This window comes from Zonotrichia albicollis, chromosome 18 (genome assembly GCF_047830755.1).
Source record: "Zonotrichia albicollis isolate bZonAlb1 chromosome 18, bZonAlb1.hap1, whole genome shotgun sequence".
NCBI classification, from domain to species: Eukaryota; Metazoa; Chordata; class Aves; order Passeriformes; family Passerellidae; genus Zonotrichia; species Zonotrichia albicollis.
This window is the reverse complement of record NC_133836.1, coordinates 10,807,650-10,829,710: the sequence shown is the minus strand read 5'-3', so window position 1 is coordinate 10,829,710 and position 22,061 is coordinate 10,807,650. Positions and strand designations below refer to the sequence as shown.

The 22,061-nt window shown below is 47.0% G+C and overlaps 2 protein-coding genes across 8 annotated transcripts; one reads left to right on the top strand and one right to left on the bottom strand.

Annotated features, from left to right (window-relative positions):
• Nucleotides 1–172: 172 nt before the first annotated feature.
• C18H12orf43 (chromosome 18 C12orf43 homolog) lies at nt 173–21,920 on the top strand. 7 transcript variants are annotated; one of them, XR_012583099.1, is made up of 8 exons: nt 173–1,041; nt 1,425–1,473; nt 1,725–1,823; nt 2,407–2,480; nt 2,788–2,878; nt 3,243–3,954; nt 9,973–10,130; nt 21,322–21,920. XR_012583099.1 is itself a non-coding variant. In XM_074554446.1 (6 exons), exons 1-6 carry the CDS (start codon nt 822–824, stop codon nt 3,580–3,582), a joined length of 873 nt encoding a protein of 290 aa, XP_074410547.1. In that variant the 5' UTR covers nt 173–821; the 3' UTR covers nt 3,583–4,293. The 7 variants fall into 7 exon arrangements, 1 of the variants encoding a protein (XP_074410547.1); XR_012583098.1 differs by having other exon boundaries at nt 3,243–4,183; XR_012583100.1 differs by lacking the exon at nt 9,973–10,130.
• On the bottom strand, nt 5,606–19,934 carry HNF1A (HNF1 homeobox A). Its single transcript, XM_074554440.1, has 10 exons — nt 19,355–19,934; nt 12,601–12,800; nt 12,306–12,492; nt 11,786–12,024; nt 10,874–11,031; nt 9,286–9,487; nt 7,822–8,013; nt 7,437–7,558; nt 7,009–7,150; nt 5,606–6,428 (listed from the first exon to the last, which is right to left on the bottom strand). Exons 1-10 carry the CDS (start codon nt 19,687–19,689, stop codon nt 6,301–6,303), a joined length of 1,905 nt encoding a protein of 634 aa, XP_074410541.1. The 5' UTR covers nt 19,690–19,934; the 3' UTR covers nt 5,606–6,300.
• Nucleotides 21,921–22,061: the final 141 nt, after the last annotated feature.

The window sequence follows — 22,061 nt, the reverse complement described above, 5'->3', positions numbered from 1 at the left end:
GAAAGGGAAGGAAGGAAGTTTGAGGGAAACAAATTGTTGACTTACGAGTGTAGAGGGCTAAGGATCTGAGCTGAGAAACAGATTCAGGATGGAAAGAATCTGAACTGAGAAACTCCAGGATGGAAACAGAGAGCTTGATAAAGGTATTTAGAGCTTGATAAAGGTATTTATACAGTTGTGAGAAACCAAAGTAACGGACCAAAGTGAGGGAGAGGAGGTGACCTGCCCGGGAAGGCACTTCTGGATGGTTTGTCCCAGCTCTGAGGACTCCAAGGTACAAGACAGCCCAAAATTACTTGTTCTTTTACACAGTGGAGGACAGGTGAATCCTAAACCAAGGTCTTCCACTAAAAAAGGTTTATTTTATGAAGGAAAAGTGAAGAAACAAAGTGCAGCCAGTGCCAAGAAAGAGCCTAATATTGTCATGGATATTGTCAGCGGCCTGTCTGCTGCCAGGCGGCCTGAGCCTGCACAGCTCTAGTGGGAAGGTTGGAAGGTGCAAGCCAGGAGGTGCCCAGCAGGACAAAAACATTTATGCGGAGTCTTCCTGCTGCTTTCAGCAGCACATAGGAATACACAAAGCAGTCCTACCTGCAGAGCAGCAAAAATTTCCAACAAAGCAGCTCTCTCGTTTTCAGCCTGTCAGCAAAGCATCAGGGTTGGGCACAGCTTCTACATCCAGCAAAAATTTTCATGTCAGTGTAGTAACTGATTAGAAAGTTACCAGGGCCCCAAGGACACGAACCGTATCCTCCAGAGGCTCATTAAAACAGGGAGAGTTTGTGAAAGTCGGTTATGGGAGCCGGACTACAGCTCCCGGCATGCTTTGCGACCGGACTACAGCTCCCGGCATGCTCCGCGGCCGGACCACAGCGCCCAGCGTGTCCCGCGCTTGCAAGATGGCGGCGCCCAGGGGTGGCTCGGGCCCGGACAGCGACAGCGGCTCGGACTCGGACAGCGGCGGGGAAGCGGCCGCGCGGTTCCGGGAGGCTGCCTGGGACTGCCCCGCGCTGGCGGCGGCGCGGGCGGAGCCGCACAGCGGTGAGAGGTGGCGGACAGGCTGGGCTCTGCTCCCCCTCTGTGCCCTCCCCTCTGTTCCCCGCCCCGCCGCTCCGGTCCGGCCCCTCCGCGGCTACTCCTGACCCGCGGGGATCCCTCTGTGCCGCGGGGCCGGTGTCAGGAGTGAAGGGGCTCTGCCCGGCCCTCCCGAGCCATGTCCGGCCTCCAGCCTGGCCCAGAGCCCCCTTCCGTCAGTCCTGGCTCTGAGGGAAGTTCCCCTTTCCCCTCGCAGCTGGGCCCGGGCTGCCTTGCAGGCATTGCTCTGTAGGCTCCAACATACAGAGGTCATTGCTCAGTGTGCTCTAACAGTGCCTGGCGGGGGTCACAAAGGTCCTCTAAATGAGCCTTTGCTGCTTTCTTTTCAGGGGGCTTTAGAAAGGATCGGTTGCAGCCTAAAGATCAGCCAAGCCTGAGGTATTTTTGCTTCTGGTTTCAGACTTAATGTTTCTCTAAATAAAAAATTAATGTGTAATATATATGCTTCATCTACTTTGTACCTTGTGATACTTTGTACTGAAAGGGGAAGTTTTTGTCTGGGGCATTAATGCAACCATAATCTGAAATGATGCTTAAATCTGAACAGAATTATGTTTTTAAGGGTTTGGGTGAGAGGCCCAGATGTTCCTGGCCTTAAAAGAGATAATCCTTGTTCTTATTTCAAACAGGCGTGAGGCAATCGGCCACCAGGAGGGTGACAATGAGCTCCGGACAACTCCAGAGTTCAGAGCACACGTTGCAAAGAAACTGGGGACCATGCTAGACAGGTATGCAAGGCTTGAAACCTGTGTTCTGTGGGTCAGTTACACTGATGTGTTTGTGTGCTAAACCCAGGAAATTCAACATCTTGTCTCCTTCATGCCTGAATTAAGTACAAGCTTCCAGTATTCTGTGACCTAACCTTGCTGATGTGCTGTGCCCATCTGGTCAAAACTCTCTGTGCAGCCCTGCTTGTCTCCTATTTGCCCCTGTGGTAAACATCTTGTGGGGAGAAAAGAGACTTCCATCATGTAAAGGCTGGCAGGAGAATCTTTGCTTTATTCTTACAACCTACACCAGTGCCTGATTCGGGGCTGTGCTGGCAAAGTGCCTGGTGCTGGGCTGCCACTCTGTCTGTTGTGCAAGTATGGCCCTGGAGAACTGGAATTCCTGCTGTTCAGAGCTGGCTTTAGAAATGCTGGTTTTGAACTGTTCTTGTGGCTTGCACTGCTGAGGAGAGAGGGCCTGGTCTGCTCTGGAAACAGGAGCTGGTCTATGCAACATCTCCCTCTAGTCTTGTTTCCCAGAAATACCAGCTGTAGCTCAGTTTGCTCAAACCTGTGTGAGATCTGACTGGGGTTTTCTGTTTAGTTTCATCACTGTCTTGAAGGACTCATCAGGACCATCCCAGACCTCACTGGCACAGTCTGACTCTGAGGATGATGGTGAGTTCCAGGCTCAGCCATTGTGGCTGTTTGTGATTGTTAACTGCTGTCAGGCGGGGTGGATCCTGTCCATCACCAGCTGTACCTCCAAGTGACAAATAAACATTTGCACTGAAAGAATTCCTGGTGCTATCTGTGAGGGCTGTTACTCTGCAGCTCTCACCTCTGTGCCCCAAGTCCTCCCAAATAATTGCTGTCAAGCACTGTGGAAGTACATAAACAGCACTGAGCCTTCCAGGGAAACAGCAGTTGATTGCTTCCCCCTCTGTTTTATATTCTGCCTAAAACCTCCCTTTCCACACTTCAGGTTTTCGCCTCTTCTCTTCCTCTGTCCCTGGAGACTGTGGGAAGCCAGAGCCTTGCCCTGCAGCGAGGAGGAGGAGGCCAGTTAGCTCCAGGTGAGGTGCTGAAGGCTGCATCCTACATTTCAGAGGCAGCTGGGACTCCCACAAGGGAATAGGAAGCTGAAGAGCTTGACAAGTGTGTATTTATGACTCCTATATTTGACTAGACCAGAATTTTGTTTCTTTTTTATTGCTGAGGAATGAGAAATGCTTGTGGGAGATTTTCTTTCCCCTCCTAGTGTGTGTAAAGAACACATTGGCCTTCAGACTGGTTAAGTGCAACCTGTAGGTGTGGGAGCCCCAGAGCCATTGGGTGTTTGTTGTGTGTTCTCATCTCAGATTTCTCTGCTGTCCAAGTTTTGGGTGAATTCAAGGCAGAAGTGCACCACAACTTCCTTCCCTCTTGTTACCTTTGCAGTGACACTGACAGTGACCAAGAGTGGCAGAGGTGCCAGGAGGCTGCTGTGTCAGCTGCAGATATTCTGAAGCAAAGTGCTTTCCCTGCATTGTCCCAGGATCAGAGTCAGGGCTCTGTAGAGCCCAACCAGAAAAAGAAGAAGAAGAAGAAGAAAATTAGGAGAGAGAATAATATTCAAGAGAAAATAATAGACCCAGCAGAGTGTGACCAGATCTGCAAAGATTTGCCTCGGCTGGTGTCTGCAAATGGCCAGCAGGAGAGACAGAACAGCAATCACAGAGAGAACTCTGTGCTGCCAGGAGCTGTGAAGAAGAAAAAGAAGAAGAAGAAAAAAGAATGATGATTTTGCTCTGCAAACAGCAGGTGATTGTGATGGGTGAAGGAAACTGAAAGAAAACCTAACAACAGGAGTTGCTGCAGATGAGGGAAAATTAATTGGCAAAGCGTCTGTTCTGCAAGCTCAGTGGCCTGAGAGACTAATTAAGGGACTTCCTGTGCTCCTGTGTCCCCGAGGAAGGGAACATTGTTCTCCTCACACAGCAGTTGGCTGTGCTGCTGCTTATGCAGGCCCAGTCTGAAAGGATTAAATGCTGTGCCAGACGTGCATGGCAGAGGGACGTCAGAGCTGCATTCCTCCTGCTCTGCCCCTTCACATCTGAAACCCTTCTGCAGAAAGTGTGAGATGAATTCAATTTGGTTTACATGGCAACAGGTGATCAACTGCATTTTCTCTTGCCTCCTTGTAGACTCCTAAGAATAGCTCCAGCCTGTGGGAGACTCGTTTATCAAAAGCATCCTGTCAGAAATCAGGGCCCCTTATTTTTTCCCTGCAAACATCATAACAATCTGTTTTTGAAACCTGCTGTGTTACTAATCCCTCTGCAATCTGCACCTCTCCAGGAGCCCTGCACATGAGTAGTGTGTGGTGAGCTGATTTCAGGGTTGGTGTGAATGCATCCTACTGTTCCACTTGTCTCTGTTGATGTTTTTTTTTCATGTACAGGGTTTTTTTATGGCATCAGTTTTTATTAAATTTTACTGCACTCTTGGACCTACTTAATTTGGAAGGTTTTGTACAACAGTGGCTTTCTTGCTGTATTCAGATTGTCCCCAGCAGAGATAGAGGTGGCTCAGGATGGCTTTTTGGTTGCTGGATGATCAATGCTATGAAATTCTACAGGAGGGACTTAAGCATAATTTAAAAACCACCTTTCAATCCTTGTTTGGGCTGGTTAATGACTTTCGTCTCCCTGAAATGCTGTGAGGTTTGGTAGTTTTCACTCTTTGTCTATTTATTCTTCACCCCTCAGTCTTTCAGGAGATAAATAGTGATAAATACTTATGTTTTTAAGATTCCTGGGTTTCAGGGAGTCCAACTTAGTGGATTCAGAAGTTCAGAAAGCCAGGTTAGAGAAACCAAAAGAGTGAAGTGTAGCTCTTTGAGCATGGGAAATTGTTGTAAGATTCTTGCTGCCTTTTAGTCAAGAAAACACAGCTGGCATCCGAAAATAGAAAAGCTAAGTAGAAACTTGGCTTATAATCTAACAGAAGGTGCCAGCAGAAGTTCCTTGCCTTGTGTGCAGTTAAAACTTCAGTGTACTGAATTTTAAACCTGGACTTTCAAATGCATGGTGGCCTAAACAATTTTTTTTGCTTTGGTTTGGGTTTATTTTTGTGCTGACTGGAAATTAGATATATTTGCAACTGGTGTTCATGGGAAATTAGGAAATAATTCTAGGATAAAATCCCTCAGAGAATCTCCTTACTGAAATTGTTGATGGTATCTAGAGGAAGCTCTTATCCATGAAACTTTTCACAGACATCTGCAATTTTGATATTCCCAGATATGACAACTGCAGAGTTCACTGTTGGGCTTTTTGAATTCTCCCTTCCAGTCTCAAGGTTTTTCATCCATTTCACAGGTAAAAGAGTAACTGATTTTCAGTCACAGACAAAAACCTGTTAGCTGGGGCTGTTTTCATGTCTGGCTAATGATGTATCAGTGTTGTGGATATTGAGAGTAAATAGAGAGGAATAATTAGAAGAGGAATTACAAAAGTAGATCCTTGGGATTAAAACTCTTCACTTAGTGCAAGCAAGACTCTTAGAGCTCTGGGCAGTTATTTCCATACAAGAACTACAAATCAAGCCTGCATGGAAGCTGAGAATGAGCCATGTTGTGCAAAATGAATCCAGGCTGAGTGTTTATAGAGAAAACTGAAGGAACCTCTGCTCTGTGTGGAGCATGGGAACCTCCCAGGGGCTGGGCAGTGTCAGGGAGCAGTGGGAAATGGCATCCTGCAAATCACTCAGCAAATCAGATGAGATGAGAATCCACAGGGTCAATGCAGAGAACTGGAATCTCCTTGCAGCTGTTAAACTTTAATTTCTGCATTTAAAACAAAGCAGAGCTATATCAAAAACAACCAAGCCATTTCCACTAGGATAGCATGATTTTAGAGCAGGTCATTTTTAACTGAGAATGTTTGGTTTTCTGGTAGTTAATTAAGGATTTGTAGCTTGTCAGTGATCCCATACTGACAGGTTTGTGCCAAGCCATTCCCAAATCTGCGTCTTGGTTATTCTCATTGCAAAGTCAGGAACTTCCAAGGTTCTGTTATTTCTCATAGCTCCTGTTGGTGCTTCCTTGCAGCAAAGGAGGAGAGTGTTTAAAGGTGGTGTCCCTTCTTTGGCAGCCCAGCCTTGCTCTTTCCCACGTGATTTATCCTGGTGCTGACAGGTTCATACAGACCCAGCTTGATAAAAACTGAGTGAATTAAAGTCCCATCCACATCCTGGCACTGTTGGGATTCCTTCCTGTGCAGCCATAAAAGGATGTCTGGCCATTCTGAGCTGGCTGCTAGGGTTAAGGTTTCCTGGGGTATTTTTTTGTGGGGGTGGCAGTGGATTTCAGCAGTGCCAGCATCATCTTTCCATTTTTCTGTCTTGAGCCTGAGACGTTTTCTCTCCTGGAGGCAGCTGAGCAGGGGTTGGTGTGAGGCTGGAGTTGCACCTGGCAGGTTGGCTGTGGCAGTCGCTCAGGAGCTGCTGCTGCTGGTTACTGGGAGGAAGATGCCATCTGTGTGGAGATGAAGGTCTCAATGGCGTTGTGAGTGGATGGCAGCAGCTGGCTGTGGCTGCTGGTGGAGTCAGAGCTTTGGTACAGCACCAGGCTGCTGGAGGACACTGCCAAAGGGACAGGCAGAAGTCAATTGCAGATTCTCACCAGTGCCCTTATTGCATGTACACCCCGTTTGCAGCATGGCTGTGCTCTCCTGGCTCAGGGGCATAACTGCTTTTGTCTGTGTGTTTTGTGTGCTGCTGAATCCCTGCCTTGGGTCCACAGCCAGCCTGAAAACATTGAGGGCAGCAATCTCCAGAGAGTTCAGTTCTAAGAATTCCTGCTGGTGTCCTAGTTCTCCTCTTAGAACTGGAAAGACCCAATTGGAGTCTTCATGAGGGAGACTTGGGCTTCTCAGCCCTGAAAACTGCCCACAGGACTGGGTACTCATTGGCACTGATTGTTGGTGATATTTTTTAAGGTATTTGCCTTTCTGAAGTGGCCAATTTCCACAGTCTGGCCTTACACAGACTCTGCTCTGAATCTTTTCCTTGTGTTGACTTTTCAAACCCCTCAGGACGTGGCAGAGCCAATTTAAGAAATTGAGAGCCCCAACTACCATTTTCTAACTGGATTTTACAGCGTTGGCAAGAAAAACTAGGCAATACATGGCTTAGGAGCCACAACAGTGGCTGCTGCTCTTACCAGCAGGGCTCGAGGTGAGGCGTGGGCCTGGCTGAAGGTGCTGGATTGTTGTGTCTTGGTTCTGTAGATGGATTGTTGGTGCCTGTGACACTGGTGTGTGCATCCCAGACTCGGTGTGGGTCTCTGAGTCAGGTGTGAATGCCTGGAGAAAAGAGAATTAATAGTGCCTGGCTTCTCCATGCCTTCTAACAGCTGTGGGAAAAGCACTGAGCAGGTTCTGGGGAGGTGAAATCCTCCGGGATGATGCAGTGAAGAGCTTGCTCTGGTGCCTGCAGTGCTGCAGCTGGGCCCAGCAGGGCCAGGAGATGAGAAACAGGCTTCTGCTGGGATGGCACAGACACACCCAAAAGCTCTTTGGCATGCAGGGAGCTGCCTGCAGGCTGGTGCAGCTCTCAGGAGGGGAACAGAGGCTAAAGAAAGGCTGTTACCTGTTTAGTTGGTGTCAGGCTGGTCAGGGCACTGAGATTGGCTGTGTCTGTTATCACCATGGTTTGTGGTAAGAGGCCTGCGTGTGTGTATTGAGTCACTTCAGATTTGGGGCCATAGAGAGCTGTACAGGAAAGAAAACAACATCATGTGGGTGCTGGAGCTTTGGCTGAGCTGTTCTCCTCATGCAGTGGGACCTGCTGTCTGTCTCCAAAATGCTGGGGGTGGAGGGACAGAGAGATAAATGCAATAAAAATAGTTTCATAATTAGAGCAACAATAACAGAGGAGGAAAACAGAGTGCTGTAAGCCCAAGGACCCAGCAAATGCACTGAAGGAACAGTGCCTTTATTTTTGGTTACTTGAGCAAATGAGTTCATGTTCTTACCGTGAGGGTTCTGGATCTGAGCCATGGTGGCCATGAAGGGGCTCTGGTTGATGTGGCTCTGCACCTGCTGCATGAGGGGCTGCTGGTAGGATGGGTGCAGTTGCTGGGAGAACTGAACAGGCTGCAGGGTAGTGAGGCTGCTCCCCATGCTGTTTATCACAGGAACACTCTGGGGCTGCGTTGAGGCCAGGCCTGGAAAACAAGGACTGATGCCAATGATGACCACACTGCAGGAGTGGGGCTGCTCTGCAATGGGGGCATCTCAAACAGCCATTGGGGCAGCCTGTCCCTGCAGGGTGGTTTGAGATCCTGCTTTTCAGCTGTTCCCTTGGTTGTCTGTGATTAAGGATAGATTTCATGCCTGTGAGAGCAAAGTGGAAATGTCCAAAAACTGCACAAACCCACCTCTGGTTTCCAGTGGTTGTTCCTGTCTACATTCTTGTGTACCAGTATAGTTTCTTTTCCAGTTTAGTGATCACCAGGGAGGCCTTGCTCAAAAGTAAATTCAGAGCATCACCTCAGTGCCCATCAATTTACTCTTTTTATTTTATTTTCTGTACTCTTGGCAACACAGACAACTAGGCTGTGGCTGTCCAGCCATGTGGAATGGAGTTTCAACTCTTTTTGCCAGGGCTGCCAGATTAAGGAATTTGAGTCAGAGAGAGGTAGAAGGTTTCACACATTACTGCCCATTTCCCACAACTGTCCAGACCCTGTAAATCAGCAGGTCTCTCCTGCACTCCACTTTTTTTTTTTTTTGTTGTTGTTGTTGGTTGTTTTTTTTTTTGTTTGGTTTTTTTTTTTTTGTTGTTTGTTTGTTTGCACAGAATTCAAATCCATATCACAATCTTGGGAAGAAATGGAAATTAGTTCACAGCTGTCACCACAGAACAAAACAAGGCCTCTTTCTTCCTTGAAAGAAAGTGTAAGAGAAGAGTATGCACTTTATTTTCCTTTCCTCTAATGAGATGCACTTTGGCAGTAGACTAGTCTTGGAATGAAAAGAAATCTCATAAAAGTCCAGAAAAGCTGTCAAAGTGAAAAATATAAAAAAATAGTAATTACTGCTGTGGATTCCAAAGGCATATGCTGCTCTTTGCAGGAAGTGGTGGAACAGGATGTTTTGTCTTTCAAGCACTATGAACATGCTTTCATTTCCATCATTTTAAGGAAGTATTATATTTATATTTGGAAAGATGAAGAGCAGCAAACCAAAACATTGGCATAGGAATAGATTACTCTTAAAACGTGGGTTTTGTGTGTAACTTAATTCTACCATGAACGAGGAACATCTGTCCTTAATCCACTGGTACTCGCCAGCAGTGCTGCTGATCTTAGGTGACAATTTCCTCAGGTTTGTATCACTGCCAGCTCAGTGCTAGGGCTTTGAGGATGGGGCAGGTGACGGTGACAAGGAGGGACACGTGTGGCTGTGCAGGAATCAGCCCTGCAGCCTCCACTCACCGATCACCAGCGTGGAGGCTCCGGTGTTGGTGAAGGCGGGCGCCAGGGACGGCGCCTCGCCCGCCCCGATGGCCATCACCCCCGGCAGCGAGGCCATGATCAGGTTCTGGGTCTGCTGGCTCAGCGTGTGGGGGCTTTGCTCCAGGCTGTGCAGGGCAGTCAGGGTGCTGACAGGAGGGAGGGTTCCTCCAGGAGCTGAGACCTGTGGGAAAGGAGAACCCTGAACGTGCCACCTGCGGCAGGCGGGTCCCAAAGCTGTGACAAAAACACCTTTCTTCCTGCTCCTCACTGGAAAGGCTTCACATATCCTTGTCTGCAGCTCCTGTGTGCCCATCATTAACTCCCACAGGTCAGCTGTTGGCATACTAAGAGTAAATCCCTCCTGGTTTAGTTCTTTCACATTTAAGAAATTGTAACAATGAGATTAAGCCCACTGCATTCTCTATAGGGAAAAATCATCTTCTGTTTCATTGCTGAGGGCAGAAGGAGAAGCTCAGAGAAATTAAGAGGCTCAGGTAACTTCACATGGTAATTTTAGTAGCAGAGTTTAGCATGGAATCCAGGAGTTCCTATTTTCTTTAGGGGTCTGTAGTCATAGTATTGTGGAAGAGCAAAAAAGCATTCTAGTGATTTGGCTGACAGAGAAAGTTAAATGCCTTATATTATACTTCTTTTCTCTCCCCTCAGACAAACAGCTGTAAGGAATCTTTAGTGAGAATAAGCACCAAGAGGTTAAACAGTGGGACAAACCACCTTGATATCACTTTTAGAACACAGACATAGAAGATTTTCAGGACCTCATGAAAGACTTATTTTCTTCAGCAAGAGACCAGAAAGCCAGCAAAGTGAGTGACTGATGAGATTTAAATCATACTTATTTTTAGCAACCTTAACTTTGCCTCCAGCCAGCCTGTGCTAATGCAAACTTCTGCTGACTGTTTCTCTGAAAACAAGGGAACATGTGCAGACTGAGAATGATCAGTCATGTAGCTCTGATGCTTCTTTGTTAATGATGTGGGAAAAGGTCTGGTCAGATCTCAGAGGGAAATTGGCTTTGAGGAGGCAATCTAATTATCCAGTACATGTCTGCATCCAGGCTGTTTGGCTTCATTTTTACAGGTAAGCTAGATGTAAGTATGGGTCTGGCCAACTGGTCTGACCAACTCTTAGGATGGGTAGAGTCCAAATAAGAGTTAGAGATGGGATGAGAATCTCTCTGGGAAGGAGGAAAGAATGAGGTTTCCTGGGAAGAAGGAAATCTTGTCATACCTCGAGTGCTGTGTTTCCAGAACAGACTGTTTTAATTACTGATAAGGAAATGTCTTCTTGCTCTCATGGTCTAATAGATGCCCTTACCACAGTCTAGAGGGCACATATTGGTCTTACATGGTCAGTGCAGAGTGGCTCTAATATATCATATTGTCACATAACAGGTTATGTAACAATATGTTACATATGACTATGTAATTAACACAAGCTGGGTTTAAGAACATTCTAGAAAAAAATACCCATGAATAATTCATATTATAACCACAGGCAGGTGGCCTGGCATGTCCCAGTCAGCAGAACAGGAGTGTCCATCTCTTACCAGCTTAGTGTCTGTGCTCAGCAGGTTCTGGCTGGGCTCCAGCCCAGGGGGAGACACCTGGTGCAGGATGGTCTGGGTGGTCACCATGGAGCTGTTCCCGTGGTGGTTGCTGCTGGAGGACTCTGCCTCACTGGCTGGCTGCTGGTTGTACCTCACTCCTGCATCACAACAGGAGGAAAACTGCTTGTCACAAGTGAGAAACTGAGAAATTTAGGCAGGCACTAAAATCAGTTTCCTCTGCAGGCACTTGGCACCAGATATTTGGGCAGGTACTTAATGGTCAGTAGGGAACCAGAAGAGCAGGCACTCACACCCTGCCCTGACTTTCCCCTGTAATTTGGTGTAGCTGCTTCCTCAAACACTGACTGTGAGAGCCAGGGAGCAGGAACCCCCCCTCTGGATGTGGCTGTAGAGAGGAGTCTTGGTGAGATCCTCTCTTCCCAAACTAAGAGCAACCCCCAGCTCTGGCCCATGAAGCTGGCAGAGCTGTGCTCTCTGTGGATGGAGAATGACTTTTCCTCATGCCTCAAAACTGTCACAGAGTCTGAGGGCTGGCATTGGAAGGAGTAAGGGGCACACATGACTGGAAGGGCATGGAACTGACTTCTGATGGGCAGTGATGGCTCCTGGAACACAAGTCTGGGGTTGATGCCTGCTAGCTGGGTGGCCTCACAGTGAGTGAGAAGCTTTGGCTGTGAGTTTCATTACTGAATTTTATCTCCCTTGGCATTCCAGCCACTCTCCTCACCCAGAAACACGGTCCTTTTGTCACCTTTGCTCTTCCCCTGTAGCAAATCTGCTTTTTCTGTTTGTAGATTCATTTCCTAAGGGTCTGAACTTGGGAGACAGTCTGGGTGACAGAGTTTGGGGAGGTTGAGCTCTCTTGCAGATCTCGCCCTGGCTGTTCCTTACCGTGGACTTTGCTGGGTGAGAGCGCGGGCGGGGGCTGCAGGGAGGAGGAGCTGTGCGGGGTGAGGGGCGGGCCCGGGGCCGGCTGCGGGCCGCTGAAGGTGTCCATGGCCAGCTTGTGCCGGAAAGCCTCCTCCTTCCTGCGGTTGGCAAACCAGTTGTAAACTCTGACCTCTGTCACCAGGTTTGAGCCCAGTCCCTGGGCCTGAGATGGGGAAACACCTCTCTGAATACACTCTGCCCTGTGGGGAAAAGCACAAGAAGAGCCTTGCTGAGCTGGGCTTCTTCAGAGACACACTGTGGTCTGGTGCACTGTGTGGAAGGGTCCTGCAAGACCTGAGGCATTCCTTGTGCTCTGTGGACAAGGAATGATCGTTTGTGGCATTTAATGCAAGCATGGCTGGTGTCAGTGGTGCCACTCAGTGCTGTACCTTTGCTCTCTCCCAGTGGCACCAGCAAACACCAAGAATGCAGAGGGACCCTGCTGTGCCCCTCTTCCTCAAAGACACACACCCACCCTTACCTGTTGCACTCTTCCACCAGTGCCTCCCTCTCTTCTTTGCTGGGGTTTTTCTGCCTCTCATAGGCTTGGAACAGGATCTGTTGTGAGGCTGGACCCCACTTAAAGCGGTTTCTCCTTCCTTTCTTGGTGGGCAGGTCATCTCCCATGGGCTCATCTGTCAGGATACCCTGGCCAGCATGTGTGAATTCTGCAAGCACAAAGGGAAAAGGGAATTTTTTCCTTGAAAACAATCAGGAGTAAGGATAAGCAGAATCCTTTATGACCCTGAGACAGGAGCAGTTGTTGCCATACTCACGCTGGGCCACCTCTCGCTGCTTCCGGACGTACCAGGTGTACAGGGCTGCCCTTTTTTGGGTCTTCATGGGAGTGCCCTTGTTGAGGTGTTGGGAGAGGTGGGATTGGTTCAGACCTGTGGTGTCCACCACCTCACGCTGAGGGATGTTGTGCTGCTGGAGGTAAGACTTCACCATCTTTGCTACTCGCCAGGGATCCTCTCTGGAAGGAACAGAAAACATTTCTCAGGGGAGAGAGATCAAACCCTGCTCTGAGCAGACCTGGGTTTCAAGGAAGTGCAGCAGCAGCTCCTGAGGGGCACTTGTCAGTCATCACCATCACGTTTGGTGAGGCCAGAGTGCTCATTGCCTGCAGGGAACAAAGCTGTTCCTCAGTGTGCTGCCTTGCTCAGTTTTGTATGCAGGGTAAAACTGCATGGCATTGGAGATAAAGTGCAAAAGATGTAGCGGTGGCTTCCTTTGAAGTGCTGTCTGTACACACTTAGGTCTGGCCTTAGGAGGAGACTCTGCTTACCAGAAGAATTTCCCAGTACACAGAGGCAACCTCTCTCTTCCCTTTCCCTACATTACTTTTCTTCTCTATCCCCCTCTCATTAAAGCAGATGGGGCAGATGTATTGAGTTTTCCAAGACAGATTGATTGTGATACTTGACTGAACTTGACTCATGCCCTGATTCTGGTCCAGGTTGGGTTGTCTTGCAGTGATTCAGCCAATGGAAACAGGCTGTCATTATACTGAGACATGACAGCTCTGTATGCATAAATATATGACAAATCATCCATATATGACAAATCATCCAGAATGATGTTCTTACACATCTGCTATGTGTTACTCAAACACATTGGTTCACACCTAGATCTATTCAGAGCTTCTAAATGCAATATAGAATCACTAATTCCTCCTATTGCTGCCCTCCCTTGGGTAACTGCTGAAGGAATAGAACTATGTGAGGCAAAACTTCAGGAAGAGTTTGGGATTTTATAATTGATGTGATCCTCTGGGTTTTATGATATCCACTTAGAATATCCATTAAGGTTCTTGAGGAAAATAGAGAAAACACAACTGTGACTTTATGTGTATTGATTTCACCCCAGCTGAAAGTCACAGTAGAAATAAAGATGTGAAATCCATCAGTCTAAATCCAAGCAGTGCCAGAGCACCTCTGCAGAACAGCTCCTGGCTCACTTTGAACAGGAGCATCCTTCTGTGTGAAACGTCTGCAGGAAATGGCTTGCAGTGCTGAAGGAAGACACTGGTGTCATATTCAACACCAGCATCAAAGGAGCAGTGGGAAGAAAAAAAGGTGCCTGGGATGGTGCAGAAACTGTCACAAGAGCACACATGTCTGAGCCAGGGCAAAAACTGTGCTGTTCATGGCTTTGTTGACTCAGGAGGTTGCTGGAGGCTGCACAGTGATAAGGAGGACAAAGTCCACACCTGTTCTCTCAGTACAAACACCCTTATCTCTGTTCCCCTGCAGCCCCTCTCCCAGGGCTGCCTAGTCCAAGGAGCAAGCTCCACAGCAGTCAAAGTGTGACACAAATGGTGTTGGTTACAGCTTTATGAAAACCTGCTTAAAATAAAACATTTGTTTCTCTTTTACATTGGAGCTATTGCCATAGAGGCTTCTGATTTTTAGCATCTTCCCTTAACTATATTTGTCTTTCAAAAACCACAACTTGAGCTGAATTTAAGAAAGTTTTTCTTTCCTCATGGTTGTTTTTGTTTGTTTCTTTCTTTCTTTTGTTTTTCCCTCCTGCTGCCTAAACCAGTCCCCTGCCTTTGTACTTGTGACAGTCTGGCCAGCACCTGCACCCTGTGATCATTGCCCAAGTCCCTGTTTGGAGGAGAAAAGCCTCTGACTGGGAAGCTGGTCTCTTTGATTTGAGTTCTGGCTCAGATGGGGGAGGAAGGTCTGTGTTGGCACTGATGGAAGCCTCTGTTATGTGTTAGTTCCTTTCTGCACCCCAGTCAAGTCAGTTTTGTCTCCCCTGTTGAGATCCTCATTTAGTGGCAGGAATAAACCAGTAAGTTCTGTGAGTCTCTTCTCACAGAGTGGTTAAAGACTTGTGGGTTTTGTCTTCTTTTAACTCAGCAGAGAGCTTTGTCATGCAAAATAGTGCAGGGAATCTTAGTTCAGTGTGATTTCCTAGGACAGCTGTGTGAAATCCTGGCTACTCTGCACATTGTCAAAGGCCAGTCTGCAAAACCAAAGCAGCAATACTTTGGGCCCAAGGCTGCACCACAGTGCAGGTGATGGCAGCCTGGCCAGCTGAGCCCTTGCTGAGATACACAGTTCCACCTGCACAGCCTCCATCACAGGCTGGGACATCAGAAGTTGAAACCTCTTCTCTTTCACTGGCTGTAGGAATATCGTTGACTGTCAGAGGGGAGGATTTCTTAACTGAGTTCTCCTGCTTGTTGTTATAGCCAAATCTCAATTGTTTCAGTGAGTCAGAACTCTCTATCTCCAAGACTGTCTTCTGCCTTTTATTTTCCCTCTCTGCTCACATGCAAACTGTCTCCCCAAGGTCTCGTTCTCCAGGGTGTAATCTCTCTCCTGGTTGGTCTCACACAGGTAACTTTTACTTCCTTCTTCTGAAGTCTTGTTCTCCTGCTCTCAGTTGCTTATTGCCATGTGAGCATTGCCCTTCTCCATGGCTCATCCCCAGCACAGGGGCCAGGGTCCTCTCTCCATGTCAGCTTCCCATTTTCTTAGTTCTGAGGTCACTTTTTAAGGGCGTTTTCACCTCCCTTTTGTTACCTGAACAATAAGTAACCCAGGTAGTTAGTTATAAACTCAAAGGGAACAAGAGGCTGGTTGATAATTTATAGCAACATCTCAAATTTAAATGGAAAGTAAATATCAAGTTGTTAGCATTAAAGAAAACCCATTCCAGAGAGCTGGAGATGTAACATTCAGGGGACCTTCTCCCTCCTTCACTCTTCCTGACTTTTTATTTTTCCTTTGTTCTTTTCTTTCTTCTTCTCCTCCTCCTTCGCTCTCTCTTCCCTACTTTCCTGTTCTGATTCTCAGGTGGGAGAAGCCTTCATTTCCCTGAGGTGGGTTCTGGATTGCTGCTTTGGACCAGCCCCTGCTCAGGCAGAGGTTCAGAGCTGTGAAGTGCTCAGGACCATCCCCAGCCCTTTCCTCTGGAGCTGCTGCACACCTCAGTGCAGAGGCAAGGTAAGACCATCCATGCTGGCAGTGTTCCTTTCTGTTGAACTTGGCCTGGTTTGCCTCATCTTGGTTTATATGTGGAAATGAAAGGGGTGTGGCAGCTTCATCTCCAGATTCCCCAACTAGAGCTGTTCTAAGCAGGGGGAAAGACTGGACCTTTGTCATTATAGATCTTTGTTTTCTTTTTTCCTCCTGGACAGCGTGCTTTTATCCCTCCCTCCAGGGGAAATCTGTTGCTTATCTCAATTTCTCTCTTTCCTGGTGGAATTTCAGCCCTTGCCCTCCAGGTGGATTGTCACTATACCTCTCTTCATTTGCTTTACCTGCAGTAGTTTGATCCCTTCCCCCAAGGCTGCCTCCTTCTTGCTTTATATTCTGGGAGTTTCTCCTCACAGCTCTACCTCCCTACTGAGTCATTTATTTCTTATCATAGATGCAATTTGTTTTGTGTGTGGATTGATATGGAAAGAATGTTTTTATTCAAACTGTAAATCTACGGGAGATCAGTGAGACATATGAAAGGACAAAATGAAATTATGTTAATTCCCCACTAGAGAAACTTTTATCTGAACTGCTTTTAGTATGTTTTCTCTGCAGGGACAAAATCTAATCAACACCCATGGGTGCACTCAGTCCTGTGGGTGTATCTTCTCTGTTCTACTCAGCTTTGACCAGAGTTGTTCAAACTGGTTTCAGCTTCAGTGTTCTTGTGAAGACATAGTTGGTCTCTTGGTGCTGTCAATTTTTTCTCTTTCCAGCTCCTGGAAAGCCTAATAATGGACACTTTTCCTGATTCTACTTTATAAAGCAATGGCTTTATAAGCAGGGGCTGCAGTTAGCACAAAGGCTTTCCTGTATCAGCAATAGCTGCCCACCAGTCAATCTCTCTGTTAAAATTTGGTCTGCAGACCAGGAATTGTTAATAATACCCAAAGAGGCTTCTGTCCAAAGGGAGAATTGCCTCCATCTGGTTTCTGCATATGAAACCCTTGTGTAGATGGTGAAGTAGTTCTGCAAGCAGTGACCTTTTGCTGGGAATCCCTGGGCATGGAGATTCTTGCCTGACTTTCTTTTTCTATTGCTGGAAGTAATTTCTACCACAGACTGTTCTGCCCTGCTTTACAATATTTACAGTACTCTCTTAAGGACATTGTTTTAAGGCTTCTATTAATGGAAAGGTTTGATCTTAATACCAAAAAATGTTTATTAGTAGGTAAGAACTTCTTAGGTATTATTAATCCCTGCTACTGGTTCAGATGCTTTGAACAGATTTTTAGACACTCTGTTGATTTGATGAAAAATATGAAACATGTCAATGCAGGCTTCCTACTATTTTCATTTTAACTTGATTAATTTTGATCTATTAGAGACTTCCACTTGCAATCTTTTTCTGAAATTGAGGCTTCTGTGTCTTTATATTGTCATCAACAGCAGAAGTGAATTGCTCTGTCCTGTTGTGGGGAGATTGATGACAGAGATCCCTGATGTTTCAGAGCAAAGCCTTTTGTAATTAAGAGCCAGTGTGAGGCTTAGGAGGTCCCTGTCCTTGCCCAGTCTCCTCTGTGCTGTCTCTGGGATTTAGGAAGGTCCTAGAATTTGTCTGTACCTCAGTTTCCATTTGTGAAATGGAAATGCTGCTCAGCAGACTGACTGTCAGAAAGTGTGAATGGAAGAGAGGTAAGACTTGTGGTGAGGCTGGTAAGCACAGGGAAGACTGGCAGCAAGATCCTAGAAAGGCAGGGAGGGTCAGAAACCAGAAATGGTGCTGAAGGGAGGGTGACAGGGAGGAATTGCCTCCATCCTGTTCTTAGATCACAGCAGATGACACTTCAGTCCTGCTTCACCCACCCATTAGAGAAAAAGGGACAAAGCCAGGGAGTCTTCCTCAACCTCCATGGCTTCCTTTCTGGAGAGATACTTGACAAACCATCAAAAGTTAATGATCAAAAAGCTTATCAGCCTATTTTCATCTATAAATTTATAAGACAAAAGAGAAATAATAAAGCCATTGGATAATTAGTAACTAGCCAGGGCCCGCCCGGTGCCACTGGGCTCAAACTGCCCCAAGACCTGCACGCAGACTCAGGAGGATGGGAAGGAGACAAGGATGGGGGGAAGAAAAAGAGTGGGAGGCAGAGAGAGAATCAGCCAAGGAGACAACAAAATGGGAGCAGAAACAATGGTGAGAAGGGAAATAGGTGAAAAGAATCTGAAAGATGTAAAGGAAGTAGAGAAAACGTAAAGATGTGGAAGAGCTGGAAGTGCAGAAGAAATGAGACATATTGGGCCAGGAAGAAGACAGAATTATTGGGAATGCTTTTCCACACAGGTAAGAGCTGATTCAGTGAATTTTCCTCTCATGGGTTCTGCAGAATCATCAACTCCCAGTCTGCCAGGGAGCTTTCTTTTAAGTATTTACAGGGAATGCTAACTCTTGTCATGCTCTTTTCTTAGCTCTTTTCTTAGCTCTGGCCTTTTGTGGCGGGATTTGATGTTTGCTTCTGCTGTTACGTTTTCAGTGCTTTCTTTGCACGTGAAAGAGGGTGATCAGAAAGCCTGAGACATTCCCTAGCTGGATTTTTAGTGAAGATTTTAGGTGCAGGATGTTGCTGCACCTCTGTCTTTTATCAGCTTGTCATTTCAAAATAGTCATTCCCTAAACCAGTCAGGAATCTTGTGATGGATGGGAGGATGGGCCTGATCCTTGCTTGACAAACCTCTTGGGTCTCCCATGGGGATTGTATCCCAGTGAGAATCCCAAATGGGAAACTGAGTGAATGCTTCTCTGGGTCTATTGAGAGGCTTATTGATTCAGGGAACTTTCCCTGTCTTTTGATCTCAAAAATGATTGTATGCAAAGGCAAATTTGTGTGGCAGCAAAGCCAGGCACTGTTGCTGTGTATGTACTTTGTAACTGTGACAGACGGTGGATGTAACTGGACAGACAGAAGCAGAGAGTTCTGTCCAGGTTTAACCTCTGCATATGTTTGCTGTGTGCTTTTTACAAGAAAAATCCCCACCAAAATCAGGGGACTTCACACTCAGAAGAACAATAAGCACAAGGTCTCTTGATTTGGCTTTGGCCAATAATCTATAGCAAACCCCAGTGAAATTAACAATATAATTCGCCTTAAATACAGCAGGGAAATGTTACAACTTCACTGTATCATTCATACAAATATAGCACCAACTCAGAGTGACCAGGTTGGTTTTTTTTCTTCCTGATGACTGAAATTGTGAACTGTATTAAAAATTTCAATCCTAAACCCTAACATTCAGTCAAAGAGATGAGAGCTACACGGGCCTTGGACTATTCTGAAGCCTGATGCTATAACCATGTCAAATATGTAATCAGGCTCCATAGTTTCCCTAATGCATTTTAAGCAAGATAAAAGGAAAATCTGAACATTTATAGAGCATTTGGGGGCTGCTAGTCCTGGCATGGATGAAGACTGTCTCTGTGCAGCTAGATCAATTGTGAATACTAGGGACACTGAGGAGAAGGGGAAAGGAAAAGAGATTTAGAGGGAGAGTGCAGGAAAGCAGCAAAGAGGAGCAGTAAATCTGTCCTTACTGTAATAGTCTTTCCACCACAGCCTTCTGGTGAGCAGCCTCCTCAGGGCTCAAGTTTTCCAGCTCCTTCATTATCGGAGGGGTAAACTCCTCTCCATCATCGGAGGTTTCATCTTCTGACGCCCTGGAGTCGGCCATGCCGTTGGGGAGGTTGGGGATGTCGGGGCAGGGCTCCCCTTTCTCGCTCTGCAGGGCATTGATGGCGCGCTGGCTCTCGCTCTGCAGCCCGTAGGGCTCCGCTTCGCTCAGAGCCTTGATCAAGGTCTCCTTGGTCAGCCCCGACTCCAGCAGCGCTTCCAGCAGCTCCACTTGGAGATGGGTCAGCTTGGAGACCATGGTCTTCAGCCTGGTGTCTCTTGGCTTGGAATTTGGGGTTATCCTGCTTCCAGCTTCCCTACACCATGGTCCCGAGGTAACGCGCCCGACTGTCAGCAGAGTGGGCACAGCGCAGCCTCCCGCCTTTACACCCCCCAAAAAAAACAAAATACAAAATTGAGCCACTTCAGACCCCCCACGACTGTCCTGAGCCAGTGCTGATAAAGGGACCCTTGGCTATCTGTTTACATTGGAGCAAATGTAAATTCTCCAAGGTTCATATTTATCTGTGTGCTTTAGCAAGTTACTGAACTTTGGACTTCAGCACTGCCGCAGCAGTTCACAAAGTGCAGAGGGAGAGAAAGCAGGGGGAGGGGGAAAGGGAGGCAAGCAGGAGAGAGAAGTAGAGGAAAATGAAGGGATAAAAAATCTGCAGCATGGAAAAGTGAGTATGGAAAGAACACGAGGAAGGTGGGGATGGAGAAGCAGAGCTCACTTCTGGCCCCGTTAGTTGTGGAGAAGGAAGGAGGTGGAGTACCCAAAAGGAGAAGCTGTGCCTGGCTGCCCATGGTTCAGGACAAGGTGCTGCTGTTGGAATATCAATATGAGAACCTGCTCAGAGCTCTGGCAGTGGTGAAGTACAGCCAGTGTCAGCCCTGCCAAAGGCTTTGGGGAGAGAAAGCCACACTGGCAGCTGCGCTGGTCTTTGTGCACCCCCCAGCTGAGGGGCAGGTGACCACTGGCTTTATGTGAACCTCCCCAAAGCTCACAGCGTGTTCTGAAGCTCCAGCTGGTTTCTGTGGCAGAGCATGAAGATTTAAGTGACTTTTTAATTTCTGGCTTTGGCTGCTGGGTATCTTGATGTGCAAATACTAGTACTACCTCAATTTTACCTTGCTATGTTTATTGCCCAACTATGAGCAGGAGCAGTGTTCCCACATAATCTGGGGGATTGCAGGGCTTGCCCCTCTGAACTTGTGATTCATGTGTTTGATAAAGGATAGCCCTGGGTGCTGGGCCATGCTCAAACCCTGCTCTATCATCAGCTGCCCTACTGCTCCTGATGGGTGCTGTGGGCAAGCTTGTGGCTCCCCTTTACCATCTGCCTCCATCCCTTCCTGGTACCAGCCCTGCTCTGAGGCCCTGCTCCCACCTGTTGGGTGATTTCCTAAAACATGATCCCTGGCTTGGCTGGAACTGCTTAAAACAATTCTCCAGGAATCTTTTTGACTAAATTATCTTTTCTGGTCTGAAATTATATGAATGAATCGATCTACTTTGAGTGGCTAAATTAGAGAATAACTTGATGTGCACGTGTGGGCTCGATTGTCTCACACGAGTGACTCCTGGCAGGATGTAAAGCTGTTGTCTCAATGGAAGCTTGCCAGGGCAGCTGCCTGTGTCTGTACACTCCCATCAGCCCGAGCTAAACAGAGCCTGCTAGGGCTGTCCCCAGGCTGGGCAGTGTCCCAAGACAATGCTGCAGAGGACCTTGGCTCCTGTTTTCCCTCCTGTTTTCCCTGGTGGGCACCACTGGCCGAGCTCTGCAGGCTCCTGAGTCAGCAGCTGCGGGACAGAGTTCCTGCAGAGGGACCCTCCTCCTCCCGGCACAGGCGGGACTGGGACTCTGTTAACTCTTGCCTTTTATTTCAGATCTGCACCGCGTCCCCTCCCCGCAGGGCGTTAACAAAGCTCTAATGAATCCTGACGACTTTGTGTGGCTGAAAACGAATGAGAATCCCGAGTCCATGTAAAAACATTTGTTTGAAGAAATGTTCAAGTGAACATTAATGTAAAGACAACTTCAGCTTCTAAAGATGTTTTTGGGGTCATACTCTTAATAAAGAATTGTGTTGGTTTTGCACCCATCACAAGAGCATTTAAAGAATGGTGAGCATTTTTGGCATTGTCCTGCCAGTGTTGATACTATTTCCATGCATTTTATTTGTTATTACAGTTTTCCTTTATTCCCTCCCCTCAGGTATACATGACAACATTAGTGGCTGATAACAGTAATTTTCAATTGTAATTACAGTATCCAACCATGACATACAGTTTCTGCATGATATGTCCTTATAATTCCAGGATTTTGCAAACAGACACAGCAGGTTGTGGAGCTCTTGCAATATGTGACAGAGGAGATGCTGTCATTGTGTGTTACTTTTTTCTGCCTCTCTTTGGCATGGTGATCTCTTTTACATAAACCTGGGTGGAAAATATTAACACTGTTCTTATTAAAAGGATTGTCCATATTCTGTTGGTATTAAACCTACTGAATGTTTGAGGGCTGATGGGGAAGTTTAAACAAAGAACAGCAATATTTGTCAGTGGAAGCTGTAAAGAGAAGAAAGCATAACAACCAGTTATGTCTATATTGTGTGGTTTCAAGGATT